The sequence below is a fragment of the Elaeis guineensis genome, chromosome 9 (assembly GCF_000442705.2).
Source record: "Elaeis guineensis isolate ETL-2024a chromosome 9, EG11, whole genome shotgun sequence".
NCBI classification, from domain to species: domain Eukaryota; kingdom Viridiplantae; phylum Streptophyta; class Magnoliopsida; order Arecales; family Arecaceae; genus Elaeis; species Elaeis guineensis.
In genome coordinates this window covers 12,016,347-12,043,370 of record NC_026001.2, presented here as the reverse complement: position 1 = coordinate 12,043,370, position 27,024 = coordinate 12,016,347, and the positions used below count along the sequence as shown (strand labels likewise).

At 35.4% G+C, this 27,024-nt stretch overlaps 1 protein-coding gene and 1 non-coding gene across 2 annotated transcripts; one reads left to right on the top strand and one right to left on the bottom strand.

Moving 5' to 3' along the window:
- LOC105051564 (protein root UVB sensitive 6) lies at positions 1–22,337 on the bottom strand. The gene is made up of 13 exons (XM_073243282.1): positions 21,849–22,337; positions 17,901–17,999; positions 17,641–17,754; positions 11,804–11,875; positions 11,593–11,703; positions 11,366–11,485; positions 4,512–4,613; positions 4,351–4,423; positions 3,696–3,779; positions 3,554–3,616; positions 3,171–3,274; positions 2,899–3,087; positions 1–772 (listed from the first exon to the last, which is right to left on the bottom strand). Exons 1-13 carry the CDS (start codon positions 22,191–22,193, stop codon positions 500–502), a joined length of 1,749 nt encoding a protein of 582 aa, XP_073099383.1. The 5' UTR covers positions 22,194–22,337; the 3' UTR covers positions 1–499.
- On the top strand, positions 19,050–19,120 carry TRNAC-GCA (transfer RNA cysteine (anticodon GCA)). The gene has a single exon. It is a non-coding gene; the product is annotated as a tRNA-Cys (tRNA).
- Positions 22,338–27,024: the final 4,687 nt, after the last annotated feature.

Sequence of the window (27,024 nt, the reverse complement as noted above, 5' to 3'; positions counted from 1 at the left end):
TCAAAAGAATCACCAGATACTTGAACATTAATCTGAAATAGTTCATAATATAATGGCAAAAGGAAAGACTACAGACAAAGGAAACAAAGACATCAGACCTGTAATTACGTATAGTTGACTTGGTAACATAGCTAACTTACAACCCAAGTTACAAAAAAGGTCTACACATAACTTCAGTACCGTTGGGGAAGCTCTAACAGCTCCCTTAACATATCACGAAACATACCACTTAATAACTTGCACCCAGAAAGGCTTCTATCATGAAAAACTTTCCTGAGTACTCAACATGGTATTAATACAAAATTTTCTAAGGGAAAAGATAGAAACTGAAAAGTTCAAAAGGGAAGGGCTCACAAAAATTGCGTTTAGGTGAGGCTGTGGAGCTAGGATTGTATCAACTCAAAGTTCATAATGCTGCTTTACAGCTTGCAAGAGCAGTTTGTTTCCAAGCTGAACATGGATGAATTTCTTGCTGTTTGCTGTTCAGAAAGATCTAGAGTTAAGAATGGAATTTGAGGTAAGGGTGTCTAGATACAATGTGAAGAAATGGAATAATATCTGCAGTAGCCATGGCTGTCATCTCAGTTGAAGTGCCAGTTTCAAGTGCAGATTGCCAGTTCCACTTGCTATTGTGGTATCTAAAGCATGAGATGCCCAGAGAGAGACTCCAAATTGCTGAATTGTTATGCATGATAACCATTGCATTACTCTTCTTTAGCCGACATAGCCGAGCTCTCCCAGGATTAAGCAATGAGTCCGACATGATCCATCCCTTCCAAAAAAAAAAAAAAAAAAAAGGGAAATCCACATTGTGAGAATAGGTTAAAAAAATTCTCAGACAAAATAAGAGGAAAGCTGAAGATTAACAAATGTTGTATTGCAGTATTCGGAGCCATAAATGGACCAAGACAAGCAATAGCAACAAAAATGCTTGATCTGCATACGACTTGATCTCTCATGCAGCTTACCATGCACAGCTATACCCGAGAATCGGTAAAGGCCGATGATCCATTTTTTAAATCATCTAGCTGGTCACAAGAGAGACATTGTATGACTGCTTGACAACCAGCTTTCGGAAAAAGCAAAAATGGATGCTTACCCCAAAAAAGGCAAGAAAGGATTACGTCAGAAGCAAACTGTTAAACATGCTCCCATTATTTGATAAATACAGTCCCCATCATTCTGTGTTTCTGAGGTACATACCTACAGATCCAAGGAAAATGGAAGCATATCTAACGGAACCCCTTTTTCTCCTTTAAAATCATTGGGGGGAAAGGGAGCAGTTGTCAGACCATTGCTTTTATTAAGTTATGACAAATTATTGTAAGCACAACTTACCAACTAAATTGAAAGAAATTCCCCATTGAACAACCAAAGAACCGCAAAAATCACATACTTGTAACTGTATTACATGGATTATTGATTAACTATACCTTTAAGGTTGCCCATGGAAGATAAAAGATGATTCAACCAATAGGCTCTTTAATACCTAGCTAAAGGGAAAATTAGTATTATAAAAGATGGCTGTGGTATGTAGGCATGTAGCAAGCCGCATAGTGATTAGGAGGAGGGCAAGGATTTAGGTGGCTACCTAGGAAAATGATCATAAAAATATGTAATACTAACTGGAGTTATTAATTTAAAAAATATCAAGGAACACTAGTACGTTATTAGGGACCGAAATCAGCATAGTGTGGTGTGTTAACTAGTAAAATCCAATTATTCCTACAAGTTGCACAGTCTTTATAATTCAATAAAAAAAGCATGCTCAAAAATCGAGTCAGTGCAACAGTAATTCTGTTACAACTGAATAATCAATAAAGTTAGAAAAGAGACAACCAAATAAAAATTAATGAAACCTGCAAGTAAGGTGTTAGGAGAGCTGCCCATGCTTAGGAACTGTTAGGGTGCTCATTTGGAGGCAAAGAAACATGAGGTCAACCCAGGTGGCAAGTGACTAAGCCTAGTAAAACATGCCAAAAATGCATATACTCCCCTTTTCTTTTTACAAAACACTCAATTACATCCGATCCTATTTGTAACATTGGTCTTGCACAAGCCGTGCACATGCACTCACGCCCGTGCATGCACGCGCGGGCACGCACACACACACACAGAGAGAGAGGCTTCATATGTCCAAAATGAGATGGAGGGTGGCAATTAGATTCAATGGTTGATTATGAACTAAAGATACAAGTAGCAGAGCCACAACCAACTCAATCAAAGTACCAAATGCAGTTATAACCTAATATATCTTGAGGCTCATAATAATTACCTGTCGGCCATTATTTCAACGATGAACATTTTTTTTAAAAAAAAGCAGTTGCTACATATCAATGAATGCATCTACAGAGATATAAAACATAGATTGATTTACTTTCCATATACAGTCTTAGATTATATTTCACTAATATTTATACATTTTCCATTTTAAGTTCTGCTAATAATGCTTGAACATTCAAACATCGTATTGTTAACAATATTATAAGCTTATCATCCTACACAAAATCATCAAAGTTCCTCAATGTCAAAGCCTGTAAAAAAAATAGCACTTTCATGGTTCGTCCCATGATTTGCACTAAAAGAACTATTATAGCATTTCCTTTTGTTATTTCTGCAGTTTACCATTTTCTTTTTGTTCCCTCACGAAACAAAGGTCACAGGCATATCCGGTAAAATTTTTGAAGTGACCACCTGATTTCATTTTTAGACAATTAAACCACATTATTTTCACCAAGTATCTCTGATCATGTTATATCCTTATTTCTTTATAAGCATCACTACATGGACCAACAGGAGCATCACAGTATATAACAGAACACTGCAGGCATTGTGCATGTAAGATGAATGCTAATGTGTATAAGCAACATGAATATCTTAAATTCACTAACATGTTACCTGTTCTGCTGCTTTCTTCTTGAAGTCTCCATACAACAATGAAACAACCTTGCAGGATTCTGCAATATGAGTCTCGAAGTCTAGAGCTGTAGGCATTGCACAGTTATGTAAGGAATCTGTTAAACCCATGTGTTTTCTTGAAGACTGGTTCACATTTGATGAACGGATAAAATGCAGAAGCACATGAGCCTGTAATATCAGATATGTATGAATAATATCAGATAAATAGAAATCTCATACAATAATTTATGCTCGAAAGACTTGACACTTACATGGAAAGCTGCTTTCAAAATGTCATCAGACTTTGCTTCATCCTTGAGTAATGCATAAATATTACCCTTTGAAGGATTGTAGGTAACTATGTATCTTTCTTCCTGTCAATAAAGATTAAAAGATGATATACTACCTGAAAAATAATAATGATAATAAAAAATGATAATATGAATGTAACAGACAGTTTGTGAGACATGAAAATATCATGAAGCCAGATCACAGGGGTAGCAAAAGGAAGCTGGCTATCTCAAGGTGTAAATCTAAAACTTGCGAAATTTCAGAGACAAACATACTTCATATAAGATCCGGACAGCTATCCTTCATCTGACATAATAAAAAGGAACTAAAAGTAACATTGGAAAAGGCAGTCTGAGATGATACCTTGAACAAGATTCTATGGCAAGAAATGAATGGGGTTCCTGAAATGCATCCCGAAGTCTTGGACCTACAAAAATTTTAAAGGGGATCATATGTGAGTCTAGAATGCTAAGCATGTAAAACCATGTAAAATTAAAGCTACAGACCAAGAACAATGGATGTATGTTTTGACCATGGAGGACTGAATATATTCTCCTTGGAATTTCCTTCCTTCAGGGAAGGAATGTGCCCTACAAGACAGAAAGATGGACAAATCAGTCAAGATAGTAAGGAGTCAGTCACTCTAAGAACGAGATAACTTCATAACTGACAGATTATGGCATTTGAGGAATAATTCTTTATCTTGGGTGACATATATGCTAAGAAGGATAACTACTCCAGTACCCAATGGTGTTATGATCAATTTGTTGAAATAGCTATGATGGTTCCCTGATAAACGAAGAAAAAGCAAGCTCCCAATATGAATGTGTAGCAAGTATATTAAAAATTTAATTGAAAAACTTGGAACTAACAATTTATCTGCTATGGACTGGAAAGCTGGTGAATAGTAGCATAAGTAGAAAGCAGCATCGCTAGTATCATCTATGCGTATACATGCACGTCTTTATGTACATATTTACAGAATGGAATTACATCCAGTCAGATAAAAGGCATGAGATGATATACACATACTGAAATTTGTACAAGGAAAACCAACTTAAATAATAAATATAATGATAAAATTTTTAAATTCTCAAGTCATTTAGATGGGTTATTATGTACATTAGATCATTGCACTCGCATTTTAGAAACTCAACCTACCACTCTTGAGGAAAGACTCCACTGCCACAGTAAATCTTGCTTGGTTTAAAGTGTTCAGTACAACAGATTTCACCTGGCAAAGAACCATAGAGTGAACACATTGTTAAAACTTAAGCTACAGATGTAAAAATGCCAGAGTTCACTACAAAAAGGAGACAAACCTCTTGATACGAGCTGAAAACATATCCACAAGAGAGGAAGGCAAAAGAAGCCACCAGTGATGGATTTCTTTTCGAAAATAGGATACTGAGTCCGGTCCCCAACTTTGCATGACAGAAAGTTCAAGAAATCACAAAAACAGCTACAAATTAAATAAGTGTTCAATCGCAAGCAATGTGTAAACTGCTCTGCAAAGGAGCATACAGTTTTATGTTAAGTCATTAAGTCATTACATAACCTTTACCTTTAGCGGCAAGGTTTGCCATACCGGTCAATATCGTACCATACTATAGCAGTACCAAACTATATCTTATCCCATACCATACGGACACTTGGTACACTATCTCATACTGTACTAAATCACATAGCGACACTATAATCAAATGGTACTAGTACGGGGTCTGGCACCGAGACAGCGAACCTCGCTTTAGCCAAAGGTTAGCTTATAAAATCTTATCCAAACCTTAATCCTAGAAAAGAATCATGGTTGATGGAAACTGTTTCAACTTATACATGCACTTCATGTCATTCATTTACTCTGAAATTTCAAGGCACAATTTTCACCATAGCACAAATATAGTAGCTTGACCGACGAAATATGATGTGTTCGATCATGTTAAATGAGTGGCTGGCAAGCATGCTTGGGAGGTCAAATTCACCATTCCTTGTGCACTCCAGTCAAAGGAGAGCTGGCAGTCTAGATTGCATCTTGGACATCAAGACCTATTGAATGCAATATGTAGTCAAGTGATTTAAGCAATTCTTACAAAAGGCCATCAAGAAAGGAACATATGGACTTCTAAGCTAAGAGGTTGAACATATTGTCAAGTTGATCTTGGGCTAATCAGTACCGCAATGTACCACAACATCCACAATGGTGATACCATAGTCATGAGAAGGCCACTATAAAAACAACTACAACATCATTTAAAGGCTCTTATAGAGGGCTGACCTTCCAGGAAGTTATGCAATTATGCAAGAAAGAATAGATTGCACCCCAATGGCTAATATATTGTTAATTGTTATGGTAGGACGTAGTGACTCCCATATGTTTTAATTCAAACTTATCCATACTACCGTATAGACAGGGGCAAAGCAAGGATTGTTGGTTGGCGAAGGAGGGGTTGGGATGTCAAGAAACAACAAAATGAATCATTTAAAGACAACATCTATCTAAATGGTAACAAAAAATATTAAAATTATATGTCAAATAATTTATCAAATCAGTGCAAGCATTCTTTCATATATTTGAAACTTGGTCAAGAACAATAGCTTTGGTGCAAAGAATTTAAAAAAGAAAAAAATCATTTAAAGAATATTTTATCTAAATAGTAACAAAAAAATTAAAATTATATGTCAAATAATTTATCAAATCATTCCGAGGCATTCTTTCATACATTTGAAACTTGGTCAAGAACAATAGCTTTGACACATAGAATTTATAAAGGAAAAAGAAAAAGAACAAAAAAAAATCCAGTGAGCAAGATTTAGATTGGGGTCACATGTTAAGAACTAAATGGTCATTGCCAACAAGATTACTTCTTTTTCAATTTTCTACTTTCGGTCATAAGAATATGATATATGCATGCTGTATTTTAAAAATTGCCAATGCAACAAATCATATTTGATGCATGTTCTTTTCTTTTCTTTCCGAGAACTAGGATGAAAGGAAGCCTGGGCGAAATCAGGATGAGGGTGACTGGTGACACTCAAACCCAGGTCATTAGCATCCAAGCCTTATGACTTTAACAATGACACTAGTTGGCAACCTCTATTGGTTGCATGTTATATGTTACGTCATCTTATAATATCTCATATGGTATCTTAAGATGGGCTTCTCAGTCCTCTAAATCACAGGGGGGAACAACCACCTTCACGTGGCTCAAGCCCTAAACAAGAGAGAAGGACATCAAGGAAAGTGTGTGAGAGACTTTGCATATCAAAACCTCTAGAGATTGAGAAATTGATGCAGCGGGTGCATGCTATTTGAAATGGACAGGTCTAATGTCATCGTGAAGTATTGACTTCATTATCCATCTATTTATAGAAAGAGTGGAATTGGAGTAGGTTTTTGAATTTGCATTTATCTATATAAGGAAAGCATATTAATCAATCCAAGAAAAAAAGATTTTTAAGAAAATATATTGTGATGGGAAAATGAGCCCGAGGAGACCATGGGGGATCTAAAATCTAGGCACCCAAAAAGTATTTTTGAAACTTTCTAGCAGGTGGTTGGACGAACTTGGATCAAGGGCCATGGGATGCAACACACCTACGCATAGAAACTTTCCCAACAAGGGCATGCCATGGTCTCCCCCCAACAAAACAAAAACAAAAAAAAAAGAGAGGGAGAAAATCCCCCTACTTATGGAGTTGATGCGACATGATCCCTTGATCTCCTTAATAATAACTACATAGGCCTAAAAGAATCAGTATGTTGCACTATAACACTATTTGTCACCATTTTTTAAAAATTATTCATGTCAAACTGGTCAACCTGCCCAACCCGTCACCCATGCTTATTGCAGACCAAGTTAACTACAAACCCATAATTCAGAAAAACCTAGGCAACCAATTGATCTAAGCAATTCAACGGCTTGAACCACCTAGGTTGAGGCATAAATAGCTCAAGGGTCAACCCTCATATAAAAGGCAGAAATTACTTTCCTTGACTTGCCAATGCCTGTAACACATTCTTGGTTATGCCACTCTCGCCCAATGACCTAATACTAACACTCAATGCTAGGAGCGGATGCCATAAGAAGGTTGCTGGGAAGTGAAGCCAGAAAGTGGCAATTGAGAGGAGACACTGGAAGTGGTTGCAAGATTATCCACCAATAGATGGTTATGCGAAGGATCTTGTCTTTTCTTCTTCTTTCTCTTCTTCCTCCTCTCCTTCTCTTCTTTTCAGCCAGATCTAAGGTTAGCCCGAACACTTGTCGGCCTCTCCACCATTGATAAGCTTATTTCCATTCACCATGGACCAAAAGTCCTTCCAAACTCTAGTCTTCCTCTGCTTCTTTAGGTGAGCAATGGCAACAAAGGTTTTGGAAGGAAGATTTACAAATGAAGACTCAAATGGCAGATTCGGGGAAAGAAGAATTAACACATATCATATTCATATATGAGATATTCCCGAATTCAGTTCAACCACAATCAACCCGCGGTTGAACCAGTGAATCATGACTCGGCCACCACGACAGCTTAGATCATGTCAACAATTTCTGAACACTAATTTGTAGACCTAATCCTTCTATTGGTGACTTGCAGTTGATATATCATGGGCATGAAGCTGAACCTAATATGCTTCCTATACCAATCACTATACATGCCCGGAGGATTTATATGCCCTATGATATCAAATTAGATTTTAAGCAAATTAATTATTAGTAATCAATAAAAGGAAAGGTGTGGTTGGCAGATTTTTATCTTTTCTTCTCATCACTTTTTCTCTCTGTTCGTCCAGCTCTAACTGATTATTGTGAAAATTGAAAAGTCTATATACGGACATGCATCAATTGTTTGCCTTTTACAAGCAATCCTATGCATGGTCATGTGCATGCGCATGTATCTCGCAATGGCAGAGCTATAGAGTGACATGGGACACATGCCCCCGACACCCAAAAAAATTATGTACAGCCCCAATGTATTTCGTATTCAAAGTTTTTAAGATCCAACATTTTGGCCATCTAAATGAGCCACAAACTGAGACAAACCGAGAAATCCGGCCATGATGAACCTGATCAAATACATATGATTTTTTTGTTTTAAGGTGCACAAATTTTCTAAGATTGGAAGGACCAATATATGTTAGAGTTTAAGGAGAAGAGCTTTAAATATTTAGCTCTTTCATTTATTCTTTCTATAAAAGAAAAATTATATTTATACCATCTTTTAGAAAGACAGAATAGTCTGGTGGCAACCAATGCCTCCTTCTTGTAACTATGTTTCTATTTCTCTTTTCAGTGTAGCTGTGCTAGTGGCTAGGGAGGAGACTCGGGCCACAAAGAAGCAGGTATGTGTGCTTATCTATTCTTACCTTTTGGGTCGGTTTGAACACTTGGATGGGTGATAAAATAGTGATGTATTGAATTTGGACTTTGGAGTGCATTGAGGGGTGGCAAGAAAGCATCAAAGATGAGTTTTAGGAACCATGCAGAGTTGGATATGGTTTGTTAGCCAACTGTTGAATATGTGAGGGGAGAAGGTAGTAATATATGGATGAGCGACGACATACCAAACTAAAAGATTAGTCCAGACTGAGGGAGGTACTTACTGGTAAAATATGGGGTAAAATATTTGGGAAGCTAGGCATGCATGGGCCCATATCCATGCATACCTCATGTTGAATCTAATAGTTAGTGCTAGCTACTGTTTTGTGACAAAGATGGTGTCTCAACTACGTGTTTTAAAGGTACATGGTGCAAAAATAGTTGTCTTTAACCATATGAAATGGTTGGCACTTAGCCAAAGCTATGGTGCTTCTTTTCTCTTAAGAGGAGTAACATAAATCTAGATTTTATTGAAAGATTTAAATACTTTTGGATTATTGCAGGTGTACTACAAGGGAGATGATTGTGATGCAGTGTTCATATCAATTGCATGCTGGCACAGGAACATGACTGGTTTGAACCTTAGTGGCCACGATCATTTCTGTTGTCTTAAAGAAAATGCAATCACCAACAGACAAATATGCTTTAGCCCCTCAAATGAAAATTCTTGCTTCGCCACTGCATCTAGCACCTCAAACATGAAATCTTGCTAGCCAAGGACACTCACATAAATCTGTTTTCATGTTATGAAGCAATTAACAACTATTGGAGAACACCACTCAACCTCACATGAAGGTTGTGGTGCACCCGTTCTCATGTGGAAAATAGAAACTACCAATAATCCTTTTGTTCATACACTATACAACTTCACTAGCCATTTTATGTGTGTATTGTTTATGTTGCTTTAGCCAACTTGATGAATAGTGGCATCATGCAATCTTGCATATCAAGTGTGTATTAAAACCACTTTTGGGTCCAAGGTGTCAGACACATGTCAAGGGTCCACCAAAAATTTTCCTTAGTCCATACATGACCTTTGCAAGCATGTCATATATCATGCATTAAATGCTAACAAATCTTGTAAGGGTGCTTTTTACAATTCGTCCTTCATGTATGAAACCCTTGTTGACAAAGAGCTTTGTTTTCTCTCAAAAACCATATATCCACACCCATCCTCCATGCCAAGGTTTTAAGCCTAACATGCCAAGCATGCATCCAAAAAGAAGCCTTTTGTATCAAGTGCATGCTAGTCAAAGCCCATATATTCTCAATAAACCGCTACATGCCCTGGGCACATGTTCAACTACATTCTATGAGTGGATCATAAACCAACCAATCACAATCCACCAATGAAGCACATCTCCATTTCTAGGACAGAGGTGCATAGCAAGTCTCAATGGCAAAACTTCTATAGGTAAATAAAGGACTACACAATGATGGTGGGCCCCTCTCTTATTTGTAAGATTTTCATTCATTCAAAGGCTAAAGAGTTAGATACCATACAACAAGGTTAATGAATAATGATGAATTCTTATCAATCGAGAAAAGCTTACTAGTCCTGAATGGATGATTAGGACTAATCTTGCTCTCCTTGGTAGGATGCTAAAATCTCATGTCTTAGATCCATAGGATCTCATGTAGCATGCATTGCAACCTCCCAGCCACAACCACACCACCAATAAAGATTCGTTCCTATGATGCTTATTGGTCAAGGAGCAAAGAAACTAATTACGAGTGTTTTCCATGTATATAGAAGTGTTCCCAAGGGAGATTCTTTTTTAATGCGAAAAGTTTTATCTCCAAAGTTTATGACTCCCCACTTCTCTCTACAATTTATCTCCACACAACATAAATAACTCCAGATATTCTATGCCTATATCCATCTAAAATTTTTATGTTTTCTCCAATTAAAGTCTAGTCGCATTAAATACACCTATTAGATATATTTGAGCAAGAATTCAAATATTCTTTGCACATCATTATCATTCCACTAATTAAAAGAGGGATACCCCACAAACTGTTCCTCACTTTTCTCTAACTCCCTCACCCACATATATATCACCAGTCCTCAATACCATCATAAAAAGAAAAAGAAAAAAGAAAGACCCAAACTGATCATCACCTAGAGAGAAAGGAAGGAGACTTCATCTTCCACCATGATCTTATCTCCTCTTTCCTATTAAAGCACATAGCATTCCTCCAATCAAGAATCAACCCATTACACAAACTACTGCATAACCATAAGTCAAGCTCGACCTTTTATCCTTGGAACTTTGAGAACATGGAAGAATGTTAGAATTTGCAGAAGTCAGGAAGGGGAATCGTGCAAACTAAGAGGCACATGCTTGTCAAAAGTCATCACAGAGAACAGGAACAGGACATAAATTATCAATAAACTATCAAACAAGTAGAACATCCTTATCTAGGAAATATAGAATGTTTTTCATTAGATTTTGCATTGTCGTTGTTTTTAGGGGCTGACATACGGTGCTTTTCCTTCTCCCTCTATTTCTAGATCTCTTCCATTACAAATCAACAGTTCATTTTTTACTGACAAAAAGGCATATTTGCATTATTTTTAAGATTATATCACTTCTATGCTATAATTTTCACTTTAAGAAAATTAAATTTTGACAAAAAGAGATCCAATGTTAAATATCAGCTACAAAATGTAGCCAACAGTTCTGCTTTAGAATTACCTACCAATAATCATCCTACTTCTAGCACTTCAGGATAGTGTGTCATATAAGCATTACATGTGTTTAGGAAAAAGTACAGTTGAAAAGGCTATGCAGATAGCATACCAGATCTGCAATATTGCCAACACATTCACCTTTAGCGGTGACATCCCCAATATTTTCACCTTTTGCGTATGCTTTGTAAATCGGAGTGCGTGTTGACGTTGATGTCACAGCAGCAACATTCTGCATAGGTATAAGGGGAGGAGGACAATATTCATAAATATCTTGAGGATGTAAAAATTTCCACTTTATGAATTTTATCAATTTAAGAAAACTAACTGCCGGCTAACCTTTGCCACATTCGCTACACAAGCCAATGGTAGAAAAAGGTGTGGCACAGCAGCAGTTGCTAACTCTAGCCCAGCACCCAACTCCATTAATAGATCCCCTGCAAAACGAAGCTGAAACACATTCCAACTTATATCCATCAATAAGATTTGCAAATGAAATCAGACCCAAATAAAATAAAAAGTGCTAAGAAACATGTTTAGTATATATAACCTGCTTTAGATCACAGTCAAATTTTTTCCCTTGTCGTGCAAAAAGCATTTTCCCAACACGTCCAGCCCCATCCTGCATTGGACAAAAGGCACTGTTAGAGTTTCTCAAGAAAATATGGGATTCCTCCATATTTTTACACTAGTAGCTCTCTCTTTTCTCTTTTTTGCAGGGACAGAGGGGGTGCAGGCGAAATTTGAAGAGAAAAGCAAGCAAAAACCATGATGTTAACAGTAAAAGATTGTTGAATCTAGGTTATAGCCCAATGGTTGCACCTCTTCTCCATTTCAAGGAGGTTCTACATTCAAACCATGGAAGGTGTGTGCTTACCTAGCAGTTTGACCTGGGTATTCTCAATGATTGGTGATGCCCCCCTTATTTTCAGAAGAAGTGACAGACTGAGACAAGGCAAAAACAGATACAAGGTTTTCATTAATGTGACTTCTTCTTGTTTGCCTATATATTCTATGGTGTGTCAAAACTCAAAAGTTACTACAGAAAAGGAACTCCATAGCCACGGATATGTGGAACAGGTTGCATGCCATACACTGATTTTTTTTTTTTTCGGGCGGTGGGGAAGAAAACTTTGTTAAAGGTTTGAAGCTACATTCTTTCATTTATAATATTTGAAGATTAGCATAACTAATTTCCCCAGGCCCCAGTGAACCACCAGATTAAGAATGTTGAAGGTTCCCCTTCAAGTACAACTACAGATCATAAAACATAATTCTATTCCCATTTCTGAGCAGATGAAAACAAATTCAAATAATACTGCACATAGAGGACAAGCCTCACATTACATGTCAGCCTGCATCGTCCATTCAAGCATGCATTTGCCAGTAAGAAAAACAATCTTGTTATTATTACTTTTAAGTAACTTTGTAAAAAATATTGAACAAATATTCCATAGAGCCATATCCTAATTTGAACTGCATCATATTTAAGTATAATTACAAAAATTGAAGAAATATCCAACATAAAACCTAAGCAAGTAATTTCGACTCAAAAATATCAATAACTAGAATATAACAAAAGAGGACATCCTTGCAGTTTCAATCTGTACTTGACAGAGCGCTATCTAATAAGAAATCTAGGTGGTTTCTATTAGGCACAAATACAGATATTAGGGAATTTATTTTATTTGGGAATTAGAAAATTTTATTTTTATATGGACTCTAGGACTAGAATTTTACGACTCCAATATTTTATTTCTATGTGGACTCTAATTAGGGTTTTGTGTTGTTATATAAACCTATTAACTATGTTAATTGATAACATAGTTTGCATTATTGAGATTTGAGAATACAAAATATTGTGTTAACCTCACCCTCTGCCTTCTCCTCCTCCTCTTTCTTTGTGTTGTCTATATAAACCTATGAACTATGTTAATTGAGAACATAGTTTGCATTATTGAAATTTGAGAATACAGAATATTGTGTTACCCTCACCCTCTGCCTTCTCTTCCTCCTCTTTCCTCCTCTCTCCTTCTTCTGTCTTATATGACAACTATTTTAACAAGAGAAACCGATGTGACTGCACTTTTTATTTTGTGGTTGCCACAATATATCCAAACTTTTAGAGTCCCAGTACTAGAAGTCTCCACAGATTTTAAATTACAAAGGATTCTCATTCCTAGGCTCCATTTTTATAGCAACTTAAATTTTTTCTTAAAATTTAAAAAAAAATAAAACCTTTTCCCAATTCCTGCATCTGCCCTCCCTTTCTTAATCACATGCATTGCACATCTGGTTCTAGTAATTTATAAATCTAAAGCAGACACAGCACGAGAGAGAAAGAGAAGAGAGAGAGGGACGAACTGAAATCACATTTATAGGAATGAGACTTTGAACCCAAAACACATCAATATGAGATGACAGACCATTTGAATTGATGAACCACATCACTGACCATGTTCTACCATACAGACTTTAAAAAATCAAAGAAATTTCCTACTCTTTTGTTGGATAGACACAAGGTAGTCAGAAGCGGTCAAGCTAAAGTAATGCAAAAATGGTTGGTCATTTAAGTTGAGAACATAAATCTTGATGTGCATGGACCAAAATTTGATAGATCTAGATTCCTTGACACATCTAACCAGATCAGATCATATGACTGAATCCTGCCACTGAAATTGTCTTCTTATGCCCACTTAATGCATGAGTAAAAGAGCAAGAAGAAAGAAAAAACAAAAAATTTTGTCTTGATCTTCAAGCATTATGAAAATTAAAGAATCAACATTGTGAACTGCATGGATTCTCCACCCAAGTAGCTTGTGCAAACAACATGAAGGACCATCCAAGTTAAGAATTTATCCACTGAAGATGATCTACATTACTTAAAAATGACTAAAAACCTAAAACAAATGTTCTGACAGTTTGTCACCACTGCATCAAGTGAACTTTAATTGGATCGTACTGGAATGTCGATCATGACGAAAATATCTTAAAACACACATGGACCAACAATCGTGTGTTTGAACTTTTGACTCCACATGCGACAAATCACCATAACATGCCCTTAAAAACTATCCATTTCATGATCACAAGATGCATAGGTTTAAAATAAGTAAGATAAAAAAAAAGGAAAAGAGAGTTTTTTTTTTTATTTTTTAATATTATAAATGTTGTAGATTATGAAAACAACTGTGAATTCTTAATTCATGTGACCAATTTTGTAATTGCAGTTACAGTGTTTATGCTCAAGTCTTGTCAAATGAACACAAACGTATAACTGATGCACATACAAAAAATACAAACAAAAGCACATGCATGCACACAGGCAAATGCACATGCATGAAGCCATGCAAATTTAGATGCACACAGCCAATTGAGAAGAGCATATGCAGCCATGCATATTCTTTCATCCACATATGCATATGCATACAAACGTATACACAAATAAGAGAGTAGAGCTAGGATCACACTTGAGATTTACAAAATTTAGAATTGCTAAAAAGCAAAAAAGTAAAATGTTCCGATTTCCTTATCTTATATATCAAGTGAACACAAATTGGCACCAGTAAAGCACGGTCCAAGCACATGTAATAGGCATGTAGAGGAAGAACAAACATCATTGACCATGTTCTTCTCAATTTAGAAAGAAGTAGGCAAGACTTCAGATAGGAAATAAATTAAATCACTGTACCATCTTTTCTTATAGCCATTGGAGGCATAAATAAGAAACCTCCAACAATTTTTTTTTCCTTTTGACATGTTGTAGAATGTAGATAACAACAGACGGCATGGGTTCTTTTTTCATGTATAACCATTGTTTTGAGACATTTAGACTCTTGGAAAGCACCCAATAAATGGCATTATCAAAAAACTTAATTAAATTTGTTATTTTGCTAATGAATTATGGAATAATTTATCTTGAATATTGATGTGGTTAGTTAAAGCAATTGCCTTGTATACTTCACACATCTTGAAAAAAACAATGAAGTTTAGCTGTCAGTTTAGATAACCAACATCCTAGTCAAAGGCATAAGCTGAGAAGAAACAGTCCTTCAAGAAAGGACTATTTCCCAGATAAAAAGGACAAAGTTATGAACAACCTGCTCATGAAACAACTAATCCATACAAATATAAAATATCAAACATAAGGAAATTAATAGAGCACTAGGAGATGCAGAGATGGAGATCACCAGCAAAGTAATGAGTTGGATGAAAGAATGATGAGGAGAAAGCATGTAAAAGTTGGGTCAATCCAAATGAGATTTCTTGAGCAAAAAAACCTATTAAAAAACACCTAATTTGATCCCAAAAGTTGAACACTAATTAAGATAGCATTAATTAACATGTGCAAAGACTTCATCACAATCAAAAAGGAAAGTAGGTTATTTAGGCCAATCTAAGTATCTAACATCTAAGGTTGCGTTTGGTGCATCACCAGGCAATCTTAAAAGGTAATCTGGATTGCCTTCAAGATAGATTACCACCATTAAATTGTCAGTAATGTTGATTACTGTGTTTGGTACATATAGGTAATGTTGCAGTAAAATTACTGAAAATCTTGATGGACATGTTTGGTATGACAATCAGATTAGCAGTAATATGAAATCAAATTCCTAAAATACCCCCTTAACTTTATAATAATATTATTATATTATATTATATTATTATATATAATGATATTTATATAATTATTATAATAAAATATAATATATTTTAATTAGTATATTATAATATTACATTACGATATTATAATAAACTATTATATTATAATATAATAATATAACAATATAGTTAGTATATTGTTATATAGAATAATATTTATATAATATACATTACAATATATATCAATATATAATATTATATAATAATATAATAATACATTATTATAATACAATACAATATAATATACTATATTATTATATATAATAATATTATATCATATGCTATATTATATTAATATAATATAATATATATTATTATAATATATAATAATAATATAATAATATATAGTAATATAATATTAATGATATTTAATAATTAATATAATATAATATATTTTAATATAGTATATTGTAATATTATATTATAATATTATAATAAACTATTATAATATATTATATTATATTATTTTAATATAATATATATTATACTATATTATTATATATAATAATCTTATATTATATATTATGTTATATTAATAAAAGATATTATTATAATATTCATATATTAATATATTACAATATATTATAATATAATAATGTAACAATATAATTAATATATTGTTATATAAAATAATATTTATATAATATATATTAAAATATATTAATATAATATATAATAATATATGATTATATAATAATAAATTATTATAATATATTGTATTATATTATATTATTATATATAACAATATTATATTATATACTATATTATATTAATATAAGATATTAATATAATATATATTATTATAATATACTATAATAATGATCAAATAATATATAGTAATATAATATTGTAATAATATAATAATATAATAATGATGTAATATAATATAATATAACAATATAATATGATACAATATAATTTATTGTTATATATAATAGAATTCATATAATATATATTATAATATATTATCATATACTATATTATTGTAATACAATATAGTTACTATAAAAATATAATAATAATATAACAATAGTATATTATCTTATAATATATTATATCATATTATTATATATAATAAGGGGAGGGTGAGAGCCGTAGGAAAAGGGGATGGAGGGATGGGTTTCGTATGATTTTTTTTTTTTTAAGGATAATTTTGTCCAAATTTTTTTTTACAACATTGCCAAACAAATGATAATCTGATAGCCACCTCTCTCTAAGGCAATCCAGATTACTCCTGAGAGATAATCTGAATTGCCAAGGTAATCTGGATTATACCCAAAAAGCATACCAAACACAGTAATCTGGTGGACCCATTTTAAATTGCCAGTAATTTGGATAGATTGCCAGCCACCAAACGCAACCTAAATGACATGTAATTCACTCATACAATCAGATGAAGAGATGTAATAAATGTACGTAAAATAAGATGTTTGAGTTACAAAAGTCAAAATATTTTTACTTCAGTCAAAAAAAAAAAAAAAGAATTTCACTTACAAAAAAGATAGTGGAGGTATTCAAGTAACCAGACAAGAAATTGCATTTGAACAAAAAAAACATGAAACCAGCTGTGTTTAGGCTGTCCTTGCATATTTATGATCAACATTATTATAATAAAATTTCTACCCATCGACATAAACTAAAATTATGGATTCTCTATAAAGCAAATACTTTTTTCTTGGAAAATTAGGATACAACAAAACCATCGTGACTTATGCTGGTCTTTACCTTAAGAATCCAGTTGATGGCAACAGCACCTGAAGTGGCTTTACTTTGGGATACTCCAACAGAACTTAAAAGCGTCCGTGTTGTAAACACACTCATTGCTCCCCCAAAGAAATGCTGAAAGGAGATGATTGTTATTAGTAATACCAAGAGAATAGTCCATCTAATAGCAGGTCAGATTCGTGCCTGCGCTCATGCATGTAGCACAAGCATGTAGGAATTAACTTAAAAATCTGATGTTCAAGTTAAAGAGAAAAGAATACCTTCAAAGCTCTCCATCTCATGTATGGCACATAAAAAGGCATGACACTGTCTGGAAAGCCTTCCGGCACAACATAAGATCTTATAAATGAGGCCAAGTCCTGTACCACATGATGCATTAACGATACAATAAAGGCTAGACTCTATAGCTTTCAATTTTTCTTCCTCTTTTTGAAGAAAACCTTTTTTTTAGAATCCATCCATACAAAGAACTGTTAGCTGCAACTACTTCTGCTTATATAAATTAGAAAGTGTACTGACATACTGCAACAATAAAAAAAATCCAAGAATATATGGAAAATAAAAATAAAGGCATTAAATGCTTTCCATACTCAAATTGCACATGAATCTAGTTTTTTTTTGTTCTCATATATGACAAGAAATGAGAACATGTAACAACTAATTGATGTCACTTAATTTAATCAATAATGCCATGTCAAAGCCAATATGGATTCCACTGAAGGGTTACATGACCACATGCCACCTTCTCTTTTTAGAAAGAAGATAAGGCAATGCAGAAAAGGCACAAAGCATAGATAAACCACTTAATGAGTTCTCCTCAGTTATGAGTTCTATGTTTTATACTCTACCCACCTCGTTTTTCTTTTTCTCTGAATAAAAGGTCATCTAGAAAGAAACAGGGTAAAGTAAATTCAACCACTTAAATGTTAATGAACATCCAAGTCCATTAGCTTTTCCTCATTAATCTTGGCCCAATCTCTCTTTACCTTCCTAGTTTGATCCAACATTAAACTCATAATTTCAAGTTTAATTATCCATACGTACTCCATGAAACTTAAGCTTTGATTTTAATTAATGTCATCAACAAATCCAAGATTTCACTTTCAATAGCTTGATCTCATCTTAGGCTACCTTTTCATCTTCCTTCTTCAATGTTCCACACTTGGCATTATTGCACTCAGTATATCTATGGAAGCCCAGCATGTTCTCCAACTTTTTTCTCCTCAAAATATTGAATGCCAGACTCCTTTCACCTATAAAATTAGAGAATTTGGGCAAGGCTCCCTATATTCATTTTGTTAATAAACATATTTTTCTAAAGAAATGCACTAGATCGCAACAGAACTCCTCAATCAAGCATGCTCCGGTGATAGTAGTACTAGGATGGTAACCTCTCGAGAAGTCGTAATGGGTTCATAGCTCATGGTAGAGCAATTGACTGCAGATCAATAGGTCACCGGTTCGAACCCGGTTGGGCCCTTGATAAATTATTTTATATGTTTTCGAGAGTAAGTCTTGATGCAACAATAAGGTTGCTCCATCGTGACCTAGAGGTCATGGGTTCGAACTGCACACAGAGGTAAGGCTGCATAAATTTGACCCTCCCTGTACCTTGCAACTGTAGGAGCCCAGTGCACTATACTGTCTTTTTTTTATTTTTCCAAAGAAACAATACCATTCATCTTGTATGAATGGCCACGGGATACTTTTAACTAGAACATGCCCATAATCACCATCATACTTTTCTATGCAACTAAAATAGAAGAAGCAAATCTAAAACAACATAAGAATGTATAATCAAGAAATCAGCCCACAACAAATTCTTAAATTTGGATCCAGCGATAACTTTACAAGATAAAAGGTTCGTAAGGATCTAGTATCAAGAATCCTGGTCAAGTTGCAAGGTAGCATCACATGATCCTCGATATAGGAATATAAAAGGTGCGCAAAAGTCGTTTACAATGATTATTTTGATCACTAAAAAGCTTGATCAAACATTAATAAATTGCCTTCGAAGGATGTTTATGCTTATGAAAACATCAAATGCCATGTAGTAGCCAAAAAAAAAGACAATTATGGGAACGTATGTTGAATAGAAGCCTTAAATCAGTATAATGTGAGCACCAACATAACTTTTAGCCCATCAGGCTTAGTCAATTGAATCTTGATTTTGGCATAGATGGCAACAACAATAGCAATTATATTAAACAAGGTTTTAGATCCCATAGGATAGGGCCATCCCAGTTTTTCCACAATTGTCCAGTCCCGCGCTGGTACTTGGGATGGTATCCCATCCTAGCATTGCATGAAACATCCAACCAAGACCTTCTATTCTAATAAGGTAGAATATGGTATAGTCAAATATGGACATTTCAAAGGGCCAAAGATTCTCAACTTCTTTCACATCACTAATAAAATCCACCATTTCACAATGGCTTGAGACATGAACAAGTGGTTCATAGGGCTTACTGATGAAGAAAACAATAATGAACTACGAAAACAGGTCCTTCATTGAAGAAGGAAACCCTTCATATTGGCAAGAATTATAGCGGCAAACAAAGGTCCATTTCACAGAAAAAGCAAATGACAACAAGACAATAAAGCTGAAGCTTGAAAGCATCAGGTGCATCTTCTTTGGAAACCGAATGTCATTCACAGTTTAGTCCACCTTGCTTTGTTGCTTTTACAATTTTTTATCTTTATAATCACCCAACTCATAGTTCCAAATATGACTAAAGTATTTCATTCTCAAATCCAAACCCCTACCACATCTCTTCAAGAGAAATTATTCCTTCATCAAAAAGCTAATAAACATTACTACCCGCAACATCTAACCTTTTGCAAAGAAAGCAGGCATCATCTCCTCATCTTTCCATTTTACATAGCCTAACATTTCACCATAGGCAAGAGTACTCAGCATATGCCTGCTTTCTCAACTAGATATATAAGCAAAGTGATATGAAAAACAAACTATTGGCATGTAATGAGCTGCAAAATTACCAAAAGAATTCAAGCTTTATACCAGGTTATCTTGTCCATGGTAAAAGAAAGGAGATGTCTGCACCCAGGTCACCATGACATAAACAACTTAGTGTTCTAAGATTTTTTTCATGATCCTCTTCTGAAGTTTCTGAAAAACTAAAGCAGAATGAATAGGTCCATAAATCTTGGAGCAGTGTCAATACTCCAAAATTGAGACCCTCCTCTTCTTCAAAATATCTTACAAGACACCCATGTTAATAACGATATTTTCATCGCAAAGAAGATTTTCAGATGCTCTTCAGAACTGTTAATGACTCTTATGACAGCGATCATTTTGCACATTGTAAAACCCATCCTGGAGCTTCATATCTAGCTGAATTATCAAAGACAATCTGAATCTCAAATATGTCAATTTTCTGAATGGAGAGAGATTTGTTTGCATCACTGTTATATACATGAAAGGAAAATGTTATGGCATTCATTTGATGAAATAAAAGGAAAACGTTTACACATAAAAGGAAAATGTTATGGCACTCATTTAATAATATTTAGAGAACTTAGAACAACTGAAAACTTCTTTCATTGTTCTGACTTTAGAATAATCTATTTCATTACCATAACTTCCCCAACATATTAGACCCTTCCTTCCACTTACAGATTTCTTAAATTCTTATTTTTCAGATTAGCTGAACTTCCCATGAACCTCAGTCAGATTAATCCCCGATCTAACTCACCAAATATGAGAAGTATAAATTGAATAACAGGAATCCTACTCATGAAAGAGACCAATCACAACGAACTAACAATTTGCAACATTTTGAACAAAACATAAGCAAAAGGAAATTGATGCATCAAGGTCACACAAACTAGAGACATACATTCTCTACAGCACAGCAATGTTTGAAAAATTACATTAAAATAAAAATTCCGTTACAAAGATTTTTCTACAGATATACTCATTGCAAAAATTACTTAAAACTCTCGTTAAAAGGAGCAATGCTGCAGCCAACAGACCAAATTAATGAGCAATTTCCCCTGAATAGATTATAATACCAAGATAAAACAGAAAACAACAAGAATTCCTACAAATCACAAAGGCTTGAAACATAACAAAACTAAATGAAGTAAAATAAAGAAAGAAACCAAGAAACACCATAAAAGATGTAACAAACCTAGCAAGCCTAGCTCTGAAAAAGATAAAAAGGGACAGAAATCAAAAAGCTTACATCCATCGGAGCCGCCGGGGTCTGCAACGAGACGGCCTTCAACGCCGAGTCCCACCGGAGCCTTCCGGGCCCCTCCACCTCCACGACGTAATTCCACCGCCTTCCATCTACCTCCTCGCAGCAAAGCACCCTGGAAGGCGCTTGTTCCTCCACCGCGAGCCCCTCCACGGCGGGCCCAAACCTCAGCTCCAGCGGCGAGAGCACCGGCGGAAGGGGCGCGGAGGCGAGGGCGGCGGCGCCGGCTGCGGAGCGCATGGCGTCCCGGACGAGGGCCTCCGGGTTGCCGCCGGCGAGGCTTAGGGTTTGGGACGGGCTCGAGGAGTGCTTCATCGGAGTCGAAGCCATCGGCTGTGAGGGCAAGAAGAGGGATCGCGGGTGGCGAGGGTATCTATAGGGTGAAAGGGGCCTCGGGTTGTCGTGGGGGAGGCCGCATGGGAGCCGCACGAGGCGGGCGCGGGCGTGGAGAGAGAGAGAGAGGAAAGCAAAGAAGGAAAGGAACAACTAGTGAGGCCAAGGGGAGTGCCAGACGGTAGTAAAGAGGGAACACAGGCGGAGTTTTCAAAGTTGGAGTTCTGCTGTTCAAAATAGCTTGGAGCTTGTGTGACGAAGCTTTTGACCACCGATGACTCCATCATACGGCTAAAATGGGATCAAATATGAATCAAATATCAATATATTATATAAAGATGCGCATGTGAATATTAATCAAATATAAAAATTTATATTTATATTTATTTTATATAAATATGTATATAAATTAGATAATAAAAAATAAATATAATATAATATAAATAAGATGATTAAATTTTATAATCATAAGACCAAAGATGTTGCTGAATGGATAGTTGTTCAAATTAATAATATGTTAATATAGTAATATAATTATCTTAAAATTTATGAGTGCTTTATAAAATTAAATAAAGTTATAAATAAAATCTATATAATAATAGTAAAGCGATACACAGATATTAGGGATGGTATTCCTTGTTGACACGCAAGATTATAAGATAATCTCCTATAATGCCATGTATCAAGTTTTACTTTTTTTATTTTTTATATATTTTTAAATAAAAAATAAGAAATAAAAGCATAAATCTATATCTATATAATAATAGTAAAGTGATAAATGGGTAATAGGAGTAGCATTCCGTGTTGATACATAAGATTATAGGATAATCTCCCACAATGCTCCATGTCAAATTTTATTTTTTTATATTTTTTATTTTTTAAATAAAAAATAAAATTATAAATAGTATGATTAAAAAAAATCTATCTAACTATCTATATAATAATAGTAAAGCAATATATGGATATTAGGAGTGATATTCCGTATTGACACATAAGATTATAAGATAATCTCCCGCAATACCATATATCAAATTTTATTTTTTTATTTTTTATTTTTAAATAAAAAATAAAAATATAAGTAGTATGATAAAAAAAAATACCAAATGCAGCAATCTTCACTGATTTAGGAGGCTATCTTTGAAAAGAAGAACTCTTAGCAACCCTTTTGATCTCATCGTAGGAATAATTAATAAGAGCAACCTTTAATATAAAATATTATCATTATTATCAATTAAATCCCCACAATGCGGGGGTTGAGTGCTAGTTAGATATTTAGATATGAATCAGATAAATATCTATTCATATTTTTTTTTATTTTAAAATAGATATTAATATGGATACTAATATTAGTCAAATGCTCAAATTTTTATCCATATCCAGATAAATTCGAATACAAAATAGATCTGAACAAATATTATCGGATCTACTTTCACCCCTACTCCACCATCAAAAGATAAAACTGGTTATGTTGGAACTTGGAAGCTTGTTCTTGGTGGAACTTAGAGCTGTTAATGGATCAGGTCTAGGCTCGAGACCCGTGGATATTTATCCGACGGGTCCAGATCTGGTATTAGCATTGGACCCATTTATCCGAACCCAAATTCGGATCCGATAAACCATAATGTAAATGGATAGGATCTGGATATTTAATACCCAGATCCGATAGACCTGAGACCCGATAATATATATATTAAAAATATTTAATATCCCATCTGAGATCCTCTCTTTGTCTCTCAGTCTCTCTCTCTCTCCTCTCTCTCAGTCTCTCATACTCTCCGAGGACCCCGACGGCACCTCTCCCTCTCCGTCGCGAGATCGCTCGACGATGATCGGACCTCGACACCAATGTCGGTCCTCGACTCCCTCCTCCAACTCCTCGCTTCCGATCCGCTCAAATTCGCCCCTCCTCGCCATCGACAATAAGCTCATGGCCCCTGCTGATCGCAACCTCATCACCCACCTTGTCACCGCCATGAGCTCCCTCTCTGCTGCCTTGGCTGAGGTCGATTTCCTCGAGATCCATATCTCCACCCCCCACGCTTGGCATCCTCTCCACCTCCGAGCCCCCATCCTTCGACCGCTTCTGTTAGGGCTATGACCACGCTATCTTCGTCTCCATGCTCGATTTCCATCACGAGGCCAAGACCCCCTTCGTCATGAACATCCATGCTTGCCATGGCCGGACCCTGATGCCAAGGCTATGGATGGAGGAGATCTGGGCCACCTCTCCCCCGCGAGATCTGCGCCCCCCTCCCTTGCCTCGCATTATCTTTGCCGCCATTCGGGCCGCCTCTCCCCCTCTGCTGCTACCTTTCGTGGCTCTGCCGCTCCGCGTGCCCTCCCTCTGCCTTGCATCATCTCCGCCACCATCTGGACCGCCTGTGACAAGGAGTTTCGGATCTCGAAATCGAGTTCGGATACTCGGAATCCATTAGGATCTGGGTCTGATACTTCAAAGCCAGATCCGTTGGGTATTCAGATCTGGATCTGATATCAGTAACTAAGATCGAGTCCGAGTCTGGATATCCAGATTCTGATTGAACCCGACCGTTGACAGATCTAGTGTAACTTTTATTTTGTTTTTTTATTTATTTTATTAATATATTTTTATTTTTTTGATGTTGGTTTCCTTCTCTTAGTGTGTGTTGTAGCTCATCTCTGAGTTCTACTCATTATGGTAATATAGTCCAAGATTAAGATGTTGAGGTTAAAAGGGATATACTTATCATTTTTAATAATAGCAAGCATGATAGGACAATCATTTTCAAGTTATCACCTTTGAAACATTGGGTTGATGCATCGTAAATAAAGCATCGCAAAGAGCCCATATCTTAGCAAAGATAAAAGAGTCTAAGATTGGAGGTATACTTTTGGTTGCCAAAATTAAGATAATTATCTTCAATAAGTTTAGAGGGGGTGTGTGAGAATCAGTCCCCTACCATTGATTCATCTAAGGTTATAAAATTAAGATAATTATCTTCAATAAGTTTAGCGGGGACGTGTCAGAACCGGTCCCATTGGATCCGATTCAACATGGAGGCGGCAAGCTTTGCCAACTTCATCGAAAAGTTAAAAAAAAAATGCTAAGAAGTGATCGAAATAGGGGAAGCTTATCCCCTACCCAATCCCATCTTGGAAAGGGATAAGGCCGTACAGGGTGACCGGATAGAGTCGTATGCCAGAAGGGGCTCAGTTGTTGGATTGATTTTGTGGTGAACGGCCTGTTGGATTTGTGTCCTAGAAGTCAATTGTTGGCTGACACATTATGTAATTCTAGGACCTATACTTGTACTTATGATTTTTTTATTATCAATAAAGGTTTTTTCATTCCAATCATGTTTATATATCTATGATTTATCCTAAAAATTAATAAAGATGATTTTTGTATATTCTTAAAGAGTTAAGAATTTGAGACATACATTAATTAGTGGTTCATTTCTAAATACTCTGATCAATGAATCATCATGGAGGACAATGATCAATCTATTTGAGATCGATGCACGGTTCACCTCTCTTGTGGATAGATGAGTCTCGGATCTGCGATGTAGAAATACTGGGATGAAGGTGCAGGTGGTTATTAGAGAATAACTTGCATGAGTGTGACTAACACCAGAACCACATGAATGTCTACTCACTCGTCAGTGACCTTCTCGATGCTGTAGTGGTGTGAGTGGTCCTTTGACCTGTAGTATCATTGGCTATTCGCAGTAAGACTACTGAGTTTGATGCATATTTTCTTGGTCCCTAGCCATTCGATCCTTGCTGTGTATGTTGGCTTCAGTAAGTTCAGAATCGCTGTTTGGAGTAGGATGCACTTAGATGGGATCATCGACCATAGTAAAAAAGAAGAAGTCCTATGCGATTGTGAGACTGAGTTTAGAAAGTCTTTGGCCAAAGCAAGTGTGAATACGAAAAAAAATTTTACAGAATTTATAAATGAACTCGAGTCGAGTCAATCTAGCATATGATGACGATGGGATCTGACGAGCTCTCCATAACCTCCGTCAAGTCGGGACTCACGATAGAAGGACTGAATTATACAATAACCGCATCTAGAGATTTATACTTTCATTCTACTAGATTGCCACTACATACCACTAGGTGTCACTGATGGATTGTGAGACTCATCAGGCATCATCTTGATGATCGATGGTCCTCGAATGATAGAATTGAAAATATTCTAATCTATCGAAAAGAGTTTCGATGATATTGTGATAAAGATCACAATATATCTCACTACAGATAGAATGGAACCTATGGGGTCATACATTAAGAGATTTAATCTTGAATTTACCAATTGGGCTCATGAAGTTCCAATTGAATTAGGATTTATTGAAATCCTATTAGGTTTATGAGAACCATGCTAGCACACAGTTAAATCTAATTCTTCTCGGACTTTGATTTGATCAAGTCCATAGCCTTGAATCTAACCTAAATTTATTTGATTTAATTAGATTCTTAATTGTGAGCTCAAGAAGATTTGATTAAGTCAATTAGTTGACATAATTATCCTAACATTATCTCTTCTTTATCTCCTAATTATCTCTAAGTATGCATATGGAATAGATGAAAGAATATGTAGCGCATCTTTTTTTAAAAAAAAATTATTGGGTGCCATATCCTAGAGGGCCCACCCCCTCTTATGTGTCATGACGTGGAGGAGGGAGAGTGGGGTTCATGCCCCATCTCTTTTGGCTAGAGAAGATCCCTTTGTGGGGCGTAAAAAGTTGGCGCTCCAACCACCTGACATGTATTCCTGGATGCTTGTTGTATATACTTAAAAAGGCTAATTAATTACTATTTATATCTAATTTTATTTAGCATAAAT